The sequence below is a fragment of the Megascapheus bottae genome, chromosome 15 (assembly GCF_031878675.1).
Source record: "Megascapheus bottae isolate mThoBot1 chromosome 15, mThoBot2.hap1, whole genome shotgun sequence".
NCBI classification, from domain to species: domain Eukaryota; kingdom Metazoa; phylum Chordata; class Mammalia; order Rodentia; family Geomyidae; genus Megascapheus; species Megascapheus bottae.
The window spans coordinates 30,808,058-30,828,552 of NC_143523.1; the positions used below are offsets into that span (position 1 = coordinate 30,808,058).

The 20,495-nt window shown below is 38.8% G+C and overlaps 1 protein-coding gene and 1 long non-coding RNA gene across 2 annotated transcripts in view; one reads left to right on the forward strand and one right to left on the reverse strand.

Moving 5' to 3' along the window:
- Window positions 1-6,038, forward strand: part of Rnls (renalase, FAD dependent amine oxidase) — a 310,493-nt gene extending 304,455 nt beyond the window's left edge. Inside the window, exon 7 of the mRNA XM_090346318.1 lies at window positions 5,244-6,038. Within this exon, the coding sequence (XP_090202444.1) occupies window positions 5,244-5,249 (6 nt within the window). The 3' untranslated portion in view covers window positions 5,250-6,038. The remainder of the gene's footprint in view (window positions 1-5,243) is intronic.
- LOC150054122 (uncharacterized) overlaps window positions 1-20,495 on the reverse strand; it is a 57,319-nt gene that overhangs the window by 11,961 nt on the left and 24,863 nt on the right. The gene's annotated exons all lie outside the window — the stretch shown is intronic.

The window sequence follows — 20,495 nt, forward strand, 5'->3', positions numbered from 1 at the left end:
TTACCAAAAAAACTAAATAATTCATTTTCTAATAACCCCTAAAAGACACACAAATTAGTGTTGAGGCTGTAACTGTATAAGACTTCAGTCACCAGTTCATTGTCTGAACCATTTACACAGAGCACCCTTATAACTCAGCTGCTGTTGGAATTTGGCCTAAAGGGAAAAGTCATATAATTGCAATTTCTGTTTGACAATCACCTATGATATAAAAGCCTACTTATAGAGCCTGATTTAAAAAAATAGCTGTTGCAATGAAAGACAGCTGATATAAAAAATGCTAAGTAAAATACATGTAGTGCTTCCATGGCTAAACAATCTCTCAACAAAAAAGAGAGAGAAGAGGAAAGAAAAGAAAAGGAGAAAGAAAGAATAAAATCCACTGAGCATGAAGTCAATTGATATGCATTTAAAGCACTTAAAGAGAAATGGCTGAGAAAGAACATAGTATGTAACACAGAGAGATTCCAGAGGCAGTGTTGCAGGATTCAATCTAAATTCAATATTAAATATCCATAGACACTAAAGATACATTTAAAAACTACAAATGTACACTTTGTCCATGTAAAACCAAATCACAAACATTCTCCTCAGGACATTTTCTCCAGCCCCACTTTTTATATATTGGACTAATTACTGCCTACATCAATACCAGGAAGTGATTCTTTTACACCCATAACAAAATACACAAGAGCCATTTTGCACTTGTGGCATGTCCTCGGACCTCACCTGCCTTTTTAGCAAACATCAGTGCTTTTCATCCTCCGAAAGAATCCAGCTCTCCTGTGTTGGCTCTCTGGGGGAAACTATACATTTCCTAACCCCAGAAGGACTCTGGTTAGGCAGTTAAAAATGTGGAGTGCTCAATGTTCAAAGGAGAGAGAAGGGCGGGGAGGGAGGGAGAGAGAGAGAGACTTCCATTCTGTTCCATACAGAATTTGCTTTGTACCACAGCTTTCTGTTTCAGGATACGGATCTGTTTACATTTATTTGATGATTCTCCCTAGAAAGAATACATGAACCGTGTGATTCTGCCTTCATGTTTAACAGCCTTAGTCAAGTAAGGTTGCTGGAGACCCTACCATTCCTGGAATAAAAATGGGAGTGGGGATATTCTGGGCTGCAGATCTTGTTCTCTTTATTTGAATTTTGCTCAAAAAATTTTCTTTTTGCCATGAGAAATCTCTATATAGTATTTTCCAACAGAGTTAGCCAAGAATATATCCTAAGTGGGAAGCATTGCATGTGTTACCATTTAACACTGGTGTGTCACTGGAACAGGCAGGCAAACCCACGCACCTCACCTAGCAGTGTGAACTCTCATGCATGGCACTGGGTGGTGTCTGAGTTCCTTTCCAGATACCCAGTACTTTCATGCTGTGACCTTGATTGAGTCAGTGTTTTTCTGCTGGGTTTCCACCAAGAGCAGAGAGCTGAACAGAAATGACATATGTGAAATGCATACTCATTGAGGGAAAAGAGGCAGTGTTGCAGGAATTGAGCTGAGGTGTGAGTATTTGGCCATGCGTTTATAGGAGATATTAACTCTTTCCTGATGGCTTAAAAATGATTTAAGCGAATTTCACTCTGACTATTCTGCTAAGATGCATCCTTAGCAAGAATAGTATTCTTTCTAGTGAAGCTACTTGGAAAGGACAAGGGGACCAAAAGAGGTTTGTGTACAGTGGAGAGTCAGAGATGGTAGTAGGAAAGGCAGATGGAATTCAAGCATGATACATGAACTATGTAAGGCCATGAATACATGGAATCGAAAGAATTAACAGTTACACTAATAAAAGAATGGTCTTGAAATATAACATCTTTCATCACCTCCTCGCCCCAAGATTCCATATTTAATTTCCCTTCTCAGCTCTTTTGTTAGAAAGTAGTGGGGGGTTGGCTGGGAGTGTATTCTAGAGGTAGAGTGTTTGCCTAGCATGCACAAAGACCTAAGCTCGATTGATTCCTCAGTACCACATACACAGAAAAGGCCAGAAGTTGTGCTATGACTCAAGCGGTAGAACTCTAGCCTTGAGAAAGTCCAAGGACGGTGCTTAGGCCCCGAATTCAAGCCCTAAGAGTGGCAAAAAAAAAAGCAGTGGGTTTGAGTTTGCTTATGATTTCTGTCTTGTCTCTGCTGAATAAGCTGAAAGCATATTTCATTTTAAAAACAGATTTGAGTTTATTTATTTACTTTCCTTATCTCCTCTGGTCTTCCTTTGTAATTTCTGGGCTTGTTTCATTAGAAATGTACAGTGAAACAATACTTTCCAAGAAAAGAGAATATTCCTTTCTGGGAATATTACCAGACCTATGAGAAAAGTACCTCCATTTAAAACATTAGTAAAAGTAAAGGCCAGAAAATGTTGGGAATTTTGTTGTTGTTGTTAGTGGTGGTGGTGGTGGTGGTGTGTATGTGTGTGTATGTGTGTGTGTATAACTGGGATTTGAACTCAGAGCCTCTTGCTGGCTAAGCAGACATTCCATGATTTGAGCCATATCTCTGGCCCTAGACAATTTTTTCCAATGTGCTTGGTAAAGTTTTACTTCAAAAGATTAAAATTATATCAATTTTTATAGGTCAATGCTACAATAAGGCAGAATTTTATCTTTCCTTACCTTATTAATATGTCTGTCATCCTTTTTCTCTCTTTGTCATGTAATATTGAAAAATTAGTATAATTTGAATAATCGAAACACTGTGTTTATCAAGGTTTATTGGAAGTAGAGATGTAGATCAAGTGGTTAAAGCACCAGACTTAAGTGAAACAAAAACAAGTGAGAGCTTGAGACCCTAACTTTAAGCCCCAGTTCAAGCACATTCACTTACACACACACACACACACACACACACAATACTTAATTTATACTAAATACTTATGTGACAAAATTGACCAAGACAGATATAAAAGGTCAGTTGGATTCAGATTATAAAGACACTGAAAGTGAGGAATCTGGAAGATGTTCAAAGTTCTCAGTTATGCATAGTATACTGAGTCAGCTGAGTTTAACAGAGTAAAAGTGCTAGCATCAAGAGTGGATTAGAGGGGCCAGGAGTTTTGCCTAGTGGTTAAAGTGCTTGCCTAGCATGCATGAAGACCTGGGTTCAATTCCTCAGTACCACATACGTAGAAAAAAGCCGGAAGTGGTGCTGAGGCTCAAGTGGTAGAGCTCTAGCTTTGAGAAAATCAAAGGACAGTACTCAGGCCCTGAGCTCAAGCCCAGGACTGGCAAAAAAATAAAAATAAAAAAAAGAGTGGATTAGAAAAATAAGAGGAAAGAGGAAAGAGAAAGCTTAGGGGCAATATGTAAATGAGACCAAAGAGAGTTCTGTAGTAGTGCAAATGAAGAGAAAGAGCTAGATCAGGAGGTATTTCAAAGTAAAATGAGCAGACCTTGGTGACCAATGAGCTAGATGTGGTACAGCCTTGAAAGTGAAATGACAGAGACAAGCAATTCATTAATAAAGTTATATATATATATATATATAGCAAAAAGCAAAAATAAAACTTTCTGATACGTCTCTTCTCTCCCACATATTGTTTTTCCTGGCACACCTAGTTTGAGTTTTCTGGATTGTTGATCATCTGTCTGTAGAGCATACATACCATTTAACGTTGGCCTCAGTGACTCTATTTCTGATGTTCAAAAGAAGGCAGAGTGATTGGAAATTTTCAAACCACACTTTCTCCCTTATCTCAATTGCCTCAAAAGTGAGCCCAAGCAAGACACCAATATATGAAGAATATAGTTACTGAAAACACTGTGAATCTGTTCTCCTTGGGCTCTGAACATGGACATCTTGATGGAAACCAAGCTACCCAAGCACTGAAGTGCAGAGCATCCTGGGACTATGCAGGCATCTTTCCCAGAGATTTATGGATGCAACCAAGTATTCCAGAGAGTCAAGCTTTGGAAATAAATTAGGATTTCACTAGGTTCACTTGACATGAACTTCATAATAATTTTATAGTTACCTTCAAATAATTTTATAGTTACCTTAAATTTTATGCATTGTCGGAGCAATCTTTTTGAATGTTTTGCAGAAATATTTTATGTACTAAAAAATAAAAGCAAACCAAACAAACAAAAACACCTTTGTCATCATACCTCATCCTACCCAAAGAACTAAGGCTAGAATTTCTTATAAATATGTAGAAAGATAGGGAAGGGAAGGAAGGCAAGGCAAGGGAAAGCAAGGGAAGGGAAGGGTAAAGAAGGGAAAGGACAGGAAAGGAAGGGCTTTTCCTGTCATCTGTTAAGATTATCCAATTAAGCCTAAAAAGAGAGACATACTAACAATTCAGTTCTATTCTGCAATAAAAACCTATTATTGGAAAACATGCAAGATACTGGAGAGATCAGAAAGTAGAACTATTTCCAACATGGCTAATGACTTTTCAAGGCAATATGCAAAGTGCCACCCAAGACTAGGTAGTTGAATACAGCAGTATTCCCAAGCTAGGAAATGAATGAAGTATTCAAGGAAAGACACATCTACAATGGGTAGAGAAGAAGAGACAGAATATTTGGAAATTTAAAACTATGAATATCAATCAAAACTGTGCCTATCTTGACCAAACAGAACAGCTAATTCAAACTAGCTCCAAATAGAGAATTTATTGTCTATGTCACTCCAAGACATCTCAAAAGACATAAACACCACAATCAGAAAGCTATTTCTGTTCATCTTTTAGTTCTTCTCTTTACATTTAGGAGGCACTAAACATAGTTAACCACAAAAATATACTGATCAGTGAAACCAAGATAATATGTATCTAAGAAATGAGGCTAACCTATAGCTGATTGTTGTTGGATATTGCCAAAAATACAAGACAAGAGAGGTCCAGTTTGCAACCAATTTGAGATAAACAGAAGATATCTTCATGGAAAAATAAAAATAATGGTAAGAAGTATTGGGGGGAGAGAGAAAGAGAGAGAGAGAGAGAGAGAGAGAGAGAGAGAGAGAGAGAGAGAGAAATAAAGAACCCCTTAATGTATGCTTTTGAATATAATTCTGGCTTATATAAATTGTGATGTCATATTCCTGAGACTTTCCACATTTGAAAGTACATAGGCTGGAGTTCTTTTGTAAAGGGCATAATTTCTTTGTTATTATTATTTTTTAACACATTTGTAATATGATGGGGACTCATTGTGATATTTTCATACATGGACACAGTGCCAAAAGGGCATCATTTCCTAATGTGACTGCATTCTATATTGGTTTTTCTTTATTTCAGATATGAATGTGAGCTGAGTTATCTTAAAGCCTGACCATCTATATGGAATCAAGAAACAAAATGTGATCTGTATGCAGCTCCTGAAAAGAATAACCAGTCCAAATGTTAAGTATGTTATCTGAAACCTAATGTTGTTTTAAACTTAAGTCACCGTGAGCATGAAGGACAAGAGCTGGCTTAAAGCTGACAACATAGCTTAGGTACACCAGACACCTGGGATCGCATTTTTTTCTAACTCTTTCACTCACATTAGTTGCCCCTCAATATACAATTCTGAGTTCTGATGTGGTCAAATGTATTTATGTATAGCAACCCTTGATGTTCATAAAAGGCAGTTAGCCTCTGACCAACTCTGACTAATGCATATGGAGAGAACCCCATAAAATAAACATACTTCAAGTTGTTTGCCCAGTAATGGATATTTGGCCCACCCCCTACCCGTCCCTAATTCCAGTACAAGTGGTATTTGAAGAGCAAAGCAAATTCCTTTTCAATCCCAAGGCTGATCTGAATACTCCAAACTTAGGGAGCTACTTCACCAAAGAGGTCGTCTCAAACAGCTCTTGGTTGGCCATTATTCCACTAATGCAGTAAATATTACAGTCTTCAGAGAAAACGCAAAGGCTCCTATTGCCAACTGAAAAGAAGAAAGAGTTATACTGTACACACTAAGGAAACCAAACAGCCAAAACCCATAGCTGAAAGGTGAGAGGCAGGGGAAGGCAGCCTTCTTCTATCATTTTGTTTTATTCCCAACCAGAAAATAAGGCTCCAAAAATCTGACAATGTTCTTCCCAACAAACGCCTAAAAAATTCATAACCACTAATCTTTAAATAAAACGATTCTAAAGAATCACTCAAATGTGTGCATTCGAGTATCTATTGTTAATTGCACTTTAATTGGTGATCTAAAATATCTTAGATGTTATGTGTATTAGTTTTCTATTGATATTTTACTACATTATCACAGACTTAGAGACTTGAACACTAATTAGTCATCTTAAAGTTCTGTAGGACCCCAATTTCAGTAGATATCTTGGAATTCTCTGCCTTGTCACTTCATCAAGCTAAAATCAAGGTATTAGCATTATCCTATGGAGCTTATAGGGGAGAAAAATTCCTAGTTTCTTTTTGATTGTGGGGCTTAGCTCCCTGTTTTCTCCATAGTTTTTATCTGAGGACCATTATCAGCTGTTAAAACTCTCAATGTTTCCTTGCCCCCATTCTTTCTCTGCAAAGCCTTCAACAGAGAGGACAGTCTTTTCTATGTTCCTCTCTGTGCTGTTCCACTTCTTTCTCCCATTGTGAACATCAGAACAATTACACTGCATGCATAATAATTCAAAAAAACTTTCCTATCTAAATATTAGTAACTTTAATTCCCTCTGCAAAATTCTCCTTGTCATATAATTTAATATATTCAGAGATTCTAAGGATTAAAGTATGCTGATTTGGGGGGAGCCTGTTACACTAAGATATCAGCTAAATGAAGCATAGAATATGAGTGAGATAAAGGGAATGCAAATAAAAGTACTAGTGTTAAAATATTAATAATATAGACAATTCTAAATAAAACATTCATTAATGAATAGCTGAGGTAGAAGAATCATGAGTTTGAGGCCAGCTTGGGCTATGTAGCAAAACCCTATGTAGATAAGTGGATAGATAATAGATTATGCATAGATACATAGATGGAGAGATGAAAGATAGGTAGATAGATAGCTAGATAATCATATTGAAAAACACCAAATAAAAAGGCAAGTTCTCCAATCAGATGAGTAGTTTCATTCTATTTTTGGTAAAGTGAACAAAATCTGTATTAATATTGATCTATACACATTTATTCAATACTTATCTATTGTAGCAAAGAGGTGTACCCAAAATTGTTGTGTGATTATTTTATTTTTGAGGTTAGGAATTTCTGATGGATATTTTAAGATTAATATACATTTTTGAACTTATCTACAAATGAAGAAGTATAGCATCTGCAATGCACTCACACATAAAACTGAAATGTAATGCTTTCTCTCACAAATTGAATGCAAGAAGTTGTCCCTTAGCCAGCCAACTAACTCACCCTAAGCACTAAGAATGTCTGTTCTACATGTGATGATATCCTTCTTCTCATGGGACTGAACTCCATTTCCACAGATGATCCTAATCGCAGCCAGCCTATTCCAACTCTGAGAAATCCATTTTCTTTAGCTCAGTGGCCCAAGAGCTATTAAATCGAGTTATGACAGAAGGACCTCAACTGGCTTCCTACAGCTGCAATAATATACTGTTGTTTAATGTCATCTCTGAGAAATTTTCTGACATGGTGCAGGCTGAGAACTCCATATGTCAATGTTGGGTTTGGTTTAAATTTCAGATAGCTAAAAATAAGTCTTCCTCCTCCTTTTGGTTTTTAAAGTGTAAGCAGATCTAGCTTTTGATGTACAAAGCTTATAAACGAAACAATTTGCAATCCCCACCCAAAGACAGCTAATACAACTCCAGAAGGGTCGAGCTTTAACAGTTTATTCGACATTCTAACTGTGGTTTCCTTAAGAACATACTGTATACAAACTTTGTTCTGAAGGTTATTTCTGTTGGTGCCAAACTGACTTCAATTCACAAAAATCATGTGGTGTATTCCCATGTAACTTGGATGTCTCGTTCTAAAGAAAACAGAGGATATTTCTCCTTTCAGCAGTTGTTCTTGTTTATGGAAGATCCACCTCCACTCTCTGGCTCGTTACTTAGAGTCACTCACTAAATATGGGCCTGATTCTTAGAAGACACAGCAATAGGTCTGATCTTCTGAAACAATACTGCAGACATATGTCCTACCCATAGCAAACTGGTTGGGCATGTGATAGCATTATGACTAAGATCATAATATGGTTCTGATTCTGAAATCTTGAGGCCCAGATTCTTTGAGTTCAAATTCTATCCCTGACCTCTACTATCTATGTTATTATCAGTGCGTTCTTTAACATCTATGTGCCCCAATTTATAATACTATCGCCACATGCTACCACAGTTGTGAGGCTTAGATGAAGTAAATGTAAGAGCTCTCAGAACATCCACCACCCAATATAGGTCATTAACCTATTTCTAACTGAAACAGAACAAAGGAAAGGAATATCTTGATGAGAGAAAGGCAGAAAGAAGAAGAAGAAATGGATGTGGGAGGGAAGTGGGAAAGAGAGATATCGTGTGTGAGAGAGAGAGAGAACTGGCTTTTCTCAGGTCCACGTGACAGGTCACTAAAATTTGTGGTCCACTGTCTTCTTTCAAGGCTTTCAGTAATTATTAGCCATGATTGCCCAACTTAAAAAGTCACCACTTCTTCCAATTAAGTGCTTCCATACTCCATACCTGTTTTTTCTGTTGTATTTTAACATATTTTTAATATAATTTGTTGTCTTTGTTGACATGTAAGTTCCAAAGGGGGAGACATTGTTTTGTCAGCTTCATGCTGCTCTATTTTCAGTCTCTACAATGGCACTTGACTCATAGTGGATCTCTATAAATATTGTTCCATGAGTGAATGGCCACCTATCCTCAATAGAGGGATGGATATTACAAAAGTCCAACTCAAGAGTTTCTTATGTAATCCACATGGAACCCCCAGATAATACTTATCTATATTCTGACATGGTTCCCAGAAGACTTACCAAAGAAAGTAAATGGTTTGGAAGGCAGCTATGTTCACCATTATATCACCAATGTGCTCAAAAGTAAATGGTTTGGATTTCAAGAGACCACATAACCCAGTCTCACAGATTCCCTTAACAAGCCATTTCAGTTTTCTATGAATGAGAAGCAGGTGACTGGTTAAGGCTCATGTGAATATGTAATATTCACTTTCTGTTTGTAAGTTAATCATAAGCAAACAGATCAGCACTCATTAGACAATCAATTTATTTGACTGCTTTAAGAGTCCTTAGCAATACTTTCTCCATAGCCTGAGTTGAGGTAGCAAAGATTTCTTTTCTTTTCTTTTCAGCTGTGGCTAGCAGAGAATCCAATGACTTACACTGAGCGATTCCTCCCAGAATCCCAACATATGCTAACTATTGCTTTGAAAGAAATCTCAAGAAACCCATAATAGAACTTTCCCAGTTTAATCCAGTGACGGACAATTTCAAAAAAAAATATTGTGAACTCCTCTTCAATTAAAAACAATTGGATAGTTGGGTCCTGGTGGCTCATACCTTTAATTCTAGCCTCTCAAGAGGCTCAGATCTGAGGATTGTGGCTCAAAACTAGCCCAGAAAGAGTACCCACGGCACTCTTATCCAATCAACCACCAAAAAGTCAAAAGTAGAGCTGTGACTCAGGGAGTAGAGTACCAGCGTTGAATGGAAAAACTAAGGGACAGTGCCCAAGCCCTGAGTTTAAGCCCCAGTACAGGCACAAAGAAGTGGCTATTGGATCATTTTCTATCTGTCTGGGAAAAGAGGTGTTTTGGCCTCTGTCAGATTTCTCTGACAGCAATAAAATATTGGCTTATAGGCAATAATGTCAGTAAAGGAGCCTGATAACATTTCACTTATAAAACTTACCCACATTTTTGGACAGAGTGAGGCTCCCACTGCCTCTTGGCCAGATTTCAGGACAACAGCTGCGGAGGCAATATTAGCTTCTCTACTTCCTGTCTAGGATTTTTCTAGTCTGTTCTGGGAACTACATGGCCCACATCAATCGAGATATTATCTCCTTTCCTCATCTGCTCCTTGAGATATAGAGAGAGGCTTGGTTTGGATCCCTGAGAAACTCTGCAAGATTCCTGTGAGTTAGGCATGCTTATAGCTAGTGCTTAGCATGCTTATATTAGCTAGTACTTAGGTGGGGTTGGGGCAAAGCCAGCCTAAGCTGCTGTAAGAAAGAGGCCCAACAAAGTAGTATCTTAAATTCAATCTCTCTCAAGTAATGGTTCAGAGGTCTCCAGAACAAGGAAGGTATAGCCATTCTTCCATGCACAGCTTTCATGCCTGGGTTTGACGTGATTGAGCTAGTGCTCACAGTGACATCTGTGTCCCAGGCAGCAGGAAAGGAGGAACAAGATTCCACACCCATGGTCTAAAGACACAGTGTGGAAGAGGCAGGCATCATTTGTGCTCATACTCAACCTTAGAGACTTATTGCATTGCACTACTAGCTGCAAAAGAAGATTGGAATCAGTGTGCTTGACAAAAATCCTTTGAGCAAGGGAAAGGGAAAATGGAGGTGGAAAAGCAACCAACAGTTTCTATCATAGACTCTTTCCAGCCACCCAAATATCCATTCACGCCCTTCTGAGTAAAGGAACGTTCTTGCTCCATCCTAAAGGAGGCAACACAATATTCTATATAGTTACTAGATCCAGCTCCACATCTGGGCTCTTCCATGAGAAGCTGTCTTTTTCATCAAACCAAAATATGGCTCCTGAGAGGCTGTGGAAAAGTTACAGGCCACTTCTAGGTATATGCTCTTGTGTGTGTGTGTGTGTGTGTGTGTGTGTGTGTGTGTGTGTGTGCGCACGCGATTTCATACGCACACAGTCTACTGGGATGAAGTAGAAACAATGAACTCTGATTAAACTCCCAAAGGAAAAAGGAAGAACCACACCAGCGCTGCTTCATAATAATTACCAAAGCCCCCTTCTTTGAGTGTGAGATAATCAAATATTCTTGATTTAATCTTGCTGAGAAGTTCTTCTTCTTCCTTTATTCTGACTTGTCACATCAGAAGAGCCTCCTCAAAAATAATTTTTTGGGTCTTCTGGCTATTTAGTACCAGTTGGTTCTGTGTATGTGTAAACAATCACCCAAGAACACATTCAAATAGGGATCTTACAATTAACTGGTCTTTGTGCTCACACTCTCTCACTCTCTCTTACACACACACACACACACACACACACACACACACACACACACACCACATTCATTGTGGCTTCCTTTGGACCATCTGAAACAATAAGGAAAAGCAATACCCTTAATCTGATTTTAGCTTCTGCTGCTGTGTTTGGATTCAGAAGTTTTATTTGGAAGTAAAGGAGAATTCTAAGGGCTATGACACTATTATCTGCTACAGTGACCCGTTTTAGACTAGAAGTCACCTTTTTATGACTAGCTTTATGTCGCCAATTTAAGATCAACAGGAAGTTTCTGGAATACAGAGGCATTCTGTTTTGCTAACTAGTTTCCTTGAAGTTTCTACTTCTGGCATTGTGCAGTCTACCTTTCAAAGTTTCATTCGGAAACATGTTTTCTGAATATTTTGCCAAGACACAACAAGACTCATCAGACTCCCAACACTCAATGTTTTTCTTTGTCGCTTATTTGGGGATTTACCCTGAAGCACCTCACTTCTGATAAATAATGCTGTGTTTAAATGGGAGATGCATACACTACTGTGTTGAACAAAACTCTGTTTGGTAGCTTAAACAAGATAATTTATTAGGTCTCCATAAATTTCATTTCTTTTTCTCTTTTTTCTTTTTTTTTTTTTTTGCCAGTCCTGGGCTTGAGCTCAGGGCCTGAGCACTGTCCTTGGACTTTCTCAAGGCTAGAGCTCTGCCACTTGAGCCTCAGCACCACTTCCAGCTTTTTTCTATGTATGTGGTACCAAGGAATTGAACCCGGGTTTTTGTGCATGCTAGGCAAGTACTGTACTACTAGGCCAAATTCTCAACCCATAAATTTCATTTCTAAACAAGTTTGAGATAACAAGATGCATCTTCTAATCATGGCATTTTAGCATTGTCTTGCTGTTTAATTGACTATGTATATTTTTCTTGTGGTATAAAAAGAATCATCCTTTGCGATTAATGGCATTTCAGATTTCTTCTCTCTCTCTCTCTCTCTCTCTCTCTCTCTCTCTCTCTCTATATATATATATATATATATATATATCTGTCTCTCTCTCTCTCTCTCAAAAAAAAAAAGACCAGTTTAGATGCTGATAATCTACTGCTGATAAGATATGAATTCCATACATGGGTCAAAGTTGGATATTCCAGCTCTTGAATCATTTGTTAGCCAGTGAAAATGGGAAGAGTGGGAAGAGTGGCAAAAAAAAGTGTATTTATTCTCTTTAAGACACAACTTAGAAGTAAGACATATAATTTCTACCACATTCATTAGCCATCTTAAACCACATGCTTATACATTACATTTTAATAATCTTAGAACTGAATATATATAATATTCCCAGATAAAACTTTGAAGGTCTTTTGTGGTAGGTAAGAGAAAAAAATGGATGTTGAGAATCATCTAGCAGCCCTTACTATATTGCTGCCTCTGAATTTTGGGGTTGTTTTTTTTTTAGCTAATGCATTACCTCCCAATTTACTATTTTTTGAAACACACTATGAAAATCAATCATGCAAGTTAATTTATACACATGTATTTTTTCTGAAATTACAGCCATAGGGAGACAAGATCCACATTATAACACCCAAAGAAACTTCAAACTTAATTATGAACATATGTATCATTGGAAGCATTTCCATGTTCCAGCAACCATAGTGCTGGGACATTTCCAATTGCATCATCTACTTTTCTTCCTGACCTACTCTTTCTTCTCCTTCACCATACACTCACATTTTCCAGATTATATCCAAGCCAAAACAATGCACCTTCTCTTCACTGTCCTTTGGCCCTGCCTAAGTACTCTCAATTTTTCTTTTACCATTAAAAGCCTCTCAAGTGCTTTTCCTAATTAAAGTTAGATAGCTATCCTGAGAGGAATTCTGATAGAACCAATGGCAAAGACATTATTATCATACTACATCAGGGAACCCAGAGAAGGATATAGAAGTCAAGGACAGATACTTAAGTTTTTATTGGACGTCATGTGCAAAGGCACAAGGCTGGTATACTCTTGGTATTCTGTGAGTTATTTTGAGACAATTCCTTAAATCAGTATTTATTTTTTGCTTGGTTACCTCTAACAATATAATCTGCTATACTTACCTTCTTCACTAAGCTCTTTAGCAATAACACTACCATCTACACATCAATGAAAGGATCTGCTGAATTGGAACGTACACATAGCTCTTCCTTAGTGCCAGTGATGAGATATTGTTGAGCCTGTAGCTTCAGAAAGCAGACATTTGTCTTTCCCCTAATCTTCCTGGTTCCCATAGCAGCTATTTATATTTTCTTTCCTGGTGCCTAGTATCCATTATTCATCTTCTTTCCTCACATTTATTTGAACTGGAACCATGTCAGTCAGTGCTAGTTTTCAAGCCTACAGCATCCATCTAACATCTACCTCACAGGATCAATGGTTTTCATCCGGCTTCTTCTGTCATCTACAGTGCACGACCATTCTTGAGAGCTCCAGCTGGGACAAATCTCACATCCTGCCAGCCGTTTGGCACAAACATGATGGGCTTTAGCATGCATTGAGTAGTCTCTATCATTCTGGGCATCAGAGCACTTGGGGCTTCATACCATTAATTGTCATCCTCTAGGTTTGGGCCAGTTCTTGTAAGTTGGCATGGGGGTTGGGAGGAGGTAGTCAGTTTCTGTAATACTTGAATCAAACTAGCAACAGCTCCTTTTAATAAATAGACTTTTAGGTTTTGCTTTCATGAAATTACATGTGAATGCCTCATATGGTCAAAAGAAAGAAGTCCCTGCATGCCTATATTTAAATGCTGCAAGTAATTCCCACTCACCCTAACTCCATCCAGATGTGGGCACTCTGTGCCCATGTAAATTAGATGGCTTTCTTTCTTTTTGGCCTTGTCGAGAATCTGCACTCTGACTCATAAAGCGGGGAAAAAAAATGGAAAGAATGTGCGGCAACTCCACACAGGACATGCTATTTTAATAGCGTGAGCTGCGTTGAAGGGAAAATCAGGGCTTTTGTGTACCAAAGAACAAACAGCATTTGCATTTTGAAGAGCTAGATGCGATTGCTCAGTACCAACCATGTTAACGTGGCCTTTTGTCCTGACTGTCAGCTATTCCCATGGCTTGAGTTTCTGGTTTGGGTTCTAAGTATTCTTGAGTAGGAGCCACATCTGCTCTCTGCCCCCAGCCTTGCTGCGGTGACTTTCTAAAAGGGAAGAATTATTTTGAGATAATGGGCCCTCTGTAGTGCCTACAGCAGTTTCCATTCTATTCCTCTCTGTCTCTCAAGTAGTGAACTGCAGTCAGGCAAATGTGGGCACCAAAAACTCCGAACACAAAAAGCAATTCACATTGCCCATCGTATTTTGTGTTCCACAGAGTGTCTCATTTAAAACGCATCCCATTAAAGGCCCATTTCACTAAATTGAGCTCTTACAAAATGGAAAAAATAAAAAAAAAGATGAAGAATACAAGGGAAGAAAAAAGGCAACCTTTCTCCTTTTTGCCATTCTTGACTCATTTTCTGACTGCTCTTTAGAAAAGCTTGCTTTGTGCCTGACAGAAAGGAATTCATCTTCAGTCCACCTTCACCTCAGATGCATCCTTCCTCTCATGAGAAAGGAAAAGACCCACAAATCAGAGAACTGCCGATAGACTGCACAAGGGATGACACTACCATGTGACAGGTTGGTGTGCCAGCAGGCCCTGAAACCCACCAGTTTTCCCTTACCCTGTCTCACGTTCATATTTGAGGCATTGGATGTGGCTCTTTACCTCCAACTGAATGCAAGGATGAGAAATAGAAATCACAATAGATGGAAGAAATCATAACAGAGACCCAACCCACATATCATTAACAGGCAAATGCCTCAGAACAATGAGACTACATTAGCTGCCCCAATTCTCAAAGCTAACAAAGTGCATTCTTATGCAAAAACATCACATTTGATCCCTGCAGTTATTCTGTGAGGCAGGGAAGGCACATTTGCTATTCAGGTTTTACAGATGAGAAAAGTGAAACACAGGGAAGCATATGAACTCTTCCTCTCCCAGAGCCTACAGACCTTACAACAAGAAAAGAGGATCTGAGCGCTAGTCTCTAAGCCCAAGATGATTTCAGAACTTTTTTCTTTTTTGGCCAGTCCTGGAACTTGAACTCAGGGCCTGAGTACTGTCCTTTCTCAAGGCTAGAATTCTACCACTTGAGCTACAGCACCACTTTTGACTTTTTCTATGTATGTGGTACTGAGAAATTGAACCCAGGTTTTTGTGCATGCTAGGCGAGCACTCTATCACTGGGCCAAACTCCAAGCCCAATTTCAGCATGTTTTAACTAATTCCTCCATACTCAATATCTCCACCATCTAAATAACTTGTTAGCCCACCAAAAGTGGGAATTCCAGGGCTGGTAATTATTTAAAACCAGAAGGTCCCATGGCCTTAGTTTTCTAGTTTGTACAACGCTTGACACTGGGCTATTCTGAGACAATCGAGAGTTGGTTACCCTAGCAGGTAGGACTTTCAACCTAAGTAGGATCTGTTTTAGCCATGTTCCCTTTAGTACAAATAGCTAGATGCTATTTTCAGAGGACCTCTTTAACTAATGCTTTCAGAAAAATGAAGAGATCTTAAGAGCCTGTCCTTCAGGTAGATGCACAGGGATGCTTCCACAGTGCTGCCCTGAGAAGGCATCAATACCCATCATAGCTAAGGAGTGTTTCTGCCTCTCAAATTGTATCCTGCATGAATAACTCTGAACCCATCTTTCTCCAGGCAGTTGGAGAATGGGCCTCCCACTGAACAAGGCACACATGGAACCACATAACTACCAGAAAGGTGTTATATTGATGGGGGAAAAAATGAGACATAATTTTTCTTCCCCAATGATCTTAATTCCTTGGAGACTGTTTATCTTTGAATAATCAAAGATAGATTGGTGTTAATATTTTTCCACAGCCCTGACACTGAATACTGTGCCTGTTTTCTGTGCATGTAATGCTTACTCCAACACCAGCCTGGTCCACTCTTATATGTCCTGGCGAGCATGGCTGGGTACCTTTGGGGAGAATGCAAGTTATGTGGAAGAGAAGACATATTCTTTCTACTCTGCCACAAGACAGCACAGCTCCAGCCCCATGTGGGCAGTGGGAAACCATTGGCAAGAAATAATGCATTGGAATAGTAGGGAAGATGGTGGCATAGATCAAATCATACAGGGCTCCTTCCTGAGGGTCAGGTAACTTAGCATCAGAGAAGAATGATGGAAGGGACCATTTCTAGACACAAGTATACTACTTTTGGATGTAGAGAAATAAGGCTTGAGGACCTCATGTAGGGCAGGAGTAGGGTCTTACATAAAACATGAAAAATTCGTAATATAATACACCAAATGTCCATAGTGCAATTTAGTGAAGATAGGACATTCTATGTTTAGGAATATTATATCAGCACTGAAAATAGTGCTTGGGTTTGGTACCTCAATATCACATACACAAAAAAGCCAGAAGTAGTGCTGCAGCTCAAGTGGTAGAGTACTAGATTTGAGCGAGGGACCATGCCCAGGCCCTAAGTTCAAGCCCCATGACTGACAAAAAAAGAAAAAGAAAACAGTGCTCTCATTTTGCAGTTAACTATAAGAACTTTATAAATTAATTAAAATCTATAATGTATTTGTGGAAATGATCTTTAAATGGATACATATATCTGTATATGTATATGTGAATATATGTATATATGTACTATATGCAATAACACAGATGTCTCAGACATTACCAGATTAAAAAAATAAGAAGAATCAAAGTTGTCTCCTGATTTCTACCATTAGAGTTGACATTGCTTGAAAAGGACAACTTTGTCTGCAATGTTCGCCTCGAGACTCTTAAAGCCAAAAATAATGTTTTGGCAGTTGATAAATACTGTATCTATGTGTCCCAGGCTGGTCTCCAACGCTATGTCATTTAAACTGACCAGCTACAGATCCTCCTGCCTTGGTCTCCCAAGGACTGGGATTACAGGATACCCCTCCATATCTCACATTGATGTTTCTTAGATAAATGAATGAAAGGCATAACTCAGACTCCAGCCAGAATAACTCCTAGAAACTAAGTCATTTCAAAATAGTCCTCAGTAATTTTCTCAAGCCTCCAAAGAAGTGTGTTCTACAGGCCTGCAGTAGGGCAGCCCTGCCTCCTCCCTTCTCCTCCTCCCACCTGTCCCCATCCTCTGAATGAAGGGTCACCACTGCTTACAATCAGAACCTTGTCATCTAAGCCAACAATTGGCTTCCAATCTTTAAAGAGCCAAAATACTACTGGGTTTGTTTCAGAGGTGGGAAAAATGACTCCCTTTCCAATCCTGTACCATACTTTGTCACTAAGCCCCAGAGCAGTTCTGCTTTTCCCAGACACTGGCAGCCTCTCAAACAGTTCTGTGATTTCTGGCCCTCATTCCTCTAACTATAAAAGTTTAAATTCAATAAAAATAAAAAAAAGGCTTGGGCAGGGATAAGACACTACATTATTCACACTAACTTTTCTACTCTCCCCATCAATTCAAACTCTTCTCCCTTACCAATAACAAAGCAAACCTCTCAGCATCATAAGGTGTAAACAGATGCCATTTCCAAGAAAAAGACAGGCAGGTACACTTATTTTAGCCCTAAATGCATATGATCTTTAGCTCCAGCTATTGAAAATATCAGAAGGTGAGATTAAGAGCTGTAAAAGTTGCGTGTTCAGGGAATAAACTGGAATTCTTTCTTGCTAAGGTCTAAACCCATTAGAGGTAACCAGAAGAGGAAGGTACAGAAGATTTAACTTCAGAGCTGGCAAGGCTGGTCAATAAAAAAACTGACACACTGTATCTTACATTGGTGGGTAAGTAGATTTCCTGAATTTGAACTCCTAATCAGCCATAATTTAACCTCTTGGCCACCCATAAGCTTTCTATAAACTTACCACTGAGATCCTGCAAGACTGACAGCAAGTGAAACATATAATCTTGGTAGAGCACAGTCCAGAAAATAAAGAGAAATAGGAATGGAAAAGGTTTGTTGCAGGTTCCTCTCCCAAAGTAGCCAATATGATAACAGTTCTCCTCCCCATAACTCAAGCAAGGTCCTATAAAATCCTAGGAGTGTTGGTGTTGGTGGGTGTCCCTTAATATAGAGAAATCAACAAAAAGAAACAAAGTTTCTCTTAGTGACATAAAGAGAGACTGCCTGGAGCTAGATAAAAGCTCAAACTCACAGTTATTATTCTTGGGCCATGAAATTTGAAGTTATTCGTTTTCTTTTCTTCTTTCTTTTCTCCTTTCCTCCTCTTCCTCCTCCTCCTACTTTTTCGCCTCCTCCAAAAGATATTTTTGGAGGCAGGCATGGTGCCTCGCCACTGTAATCCTAGCTACTCAGCAGGTTGAGATGTGAGGATCAAGGTTCAACACAAAAAAGGTTCGACACAAAAAAAAACCCTAAGACTCTTATCTCCAATTAACCCCTAGAAAATGAGGAAATGGGGAAGTGGGGCTTGGCTCAAGGGTAGCGCAGTACCTTTGAGCTGAAGCCCCATGACCCACACAAAAAAAGATATTTTTGGAATATATTTTAAATTAAAAGTAAAACAAGGTGAATTTGACAACAATCTCAACTCCTTGCTACTTGATATTTTATCTAAGTTCTAAGTTTCTGTCCAGTGTGTGTGTGTGTGTGTGTGTACACGCGCGTGCACATATGAGTGTGTGTGTATGGTATGTGTATGTGTGGAGTATTCTGGTTCTAAGTATGAAATCAGAGCCTTGTTAATTGTCCCTTCGCTTCTTTGGTTTAAGGATAGGGCTTTACCACTTCAGCACAGCACTGCTTCCAGCTTTTTCTTTTCTTGTTTTTTTGTTTAGGGTTCTTATTGGGGTTGGACCATGGTTTCATAAACTCATCACATACATTGTGTGGGAGAATTCTTGACTTTACATGGTCAAACTGAATTTGTCATGGCACATTACAGGCAGGATTTTGCTGAAATGAAATGCGAGTCATCTTTTAATTAACCTAAAGGTTGCTCAGTGGCTAACACGGCTTGAGTACAACACCACTTCCAGCTTTTTTGAGGGGTAGGTTACTGGAGATAAGCTTAGACTTCCCTTCCTGGCTGACTTCAAATCACAATCATCAGATCTCAGCCTCCGGACTTACAGGCTTGAATCACCAGTGTCCATCTTGAGGTTCTGGTCTTTTGAACTTCAGGCCTTAGGCTCAAGAAAGTAAGTCTATAAAATTATAGGCTAAGGACTAAAACTCTAGCTGTGAAATAGCTCACTTGCAGCTTTCTGAAGAAATTATGTGAGCCCTTCCTCAAATCTGTTACTGGGGATTCCAGAGAGAGTCAAATGTTGTCCAGACTTTAGGTCCAAGGAAGATGACTCTTGCTGGGCCTGTGGTTGCAAAGTACTCCTGGTGATGGGGAGAAAGAATCTGAAAAAAATGTTTATGAATCTTCAGCTTTGACTATAGAAATTTAATTCCTCTTGAAGGTTAATGTTGGACGAATGACATTTGGGTTATTCTAGAATGCAGGATTATGGCCTTAGGCAAAATTATGATTCATTCAGAACAGCCATGAATATATATTTTTTGTTATGGCTAAGGCCTCCAGTATCATACTCTGAGACTTTCTGGAAAAGTTAAAATTCCACCCAAGAATGTTCCCGTGCCATAATCCACTGTCTAGGATCATCCATTTTTATTGTGTTAATTTCTTACTCCATCATGTGTAATCCCAAACTCATTTTTACAATCTAAATAACACAAACATCTTCTTAAGATTGCATGTGTTAACAAATTAAAGAAAGTTTGGACAAATGGGACTGCATTAACTGCAGAGCTTCTGTATGGCAAAGGACATAATTAGCAAGTTAAATAGAAAGCCGACAGAGTTGGAGATCTTCTAGCCACATAACAGACAAAGACCTCATATCTAAAATATATCTACATCTAAAAAACTGAATGTCTCCAAAACTAATCTTCGAAGAGACAACCATCCCATTATAAGATGTGCTAAAGACTTAGAAACTTCTATGATGGAGGAAATAAGAATGTCCTAAAGACACATGAAGAAATGCTCAACATCTCTGGCCACAAAAGAAATGTAAATCAAAACAACTCTGAGTTTCCACCTCACTCCAGTTAGAATGGCCAGGATCAGATATCTAATAATAACAGATGCTGGAGGGGATGTGGCCAGGAGGGATCACTACTGCACTGTTGGTAGGAGTGTAAACTCATTCAACCACTACAGAAAGCAGTATGGTGGTTCCTCAAAAGACTAAACATAGAGCTCCCCTATGACCCAGCAATTCCACTCCTTGGCATTTATCCAAACATCCAGAAACATACTAAATCCACTAGCACAACGATGTTCATTGC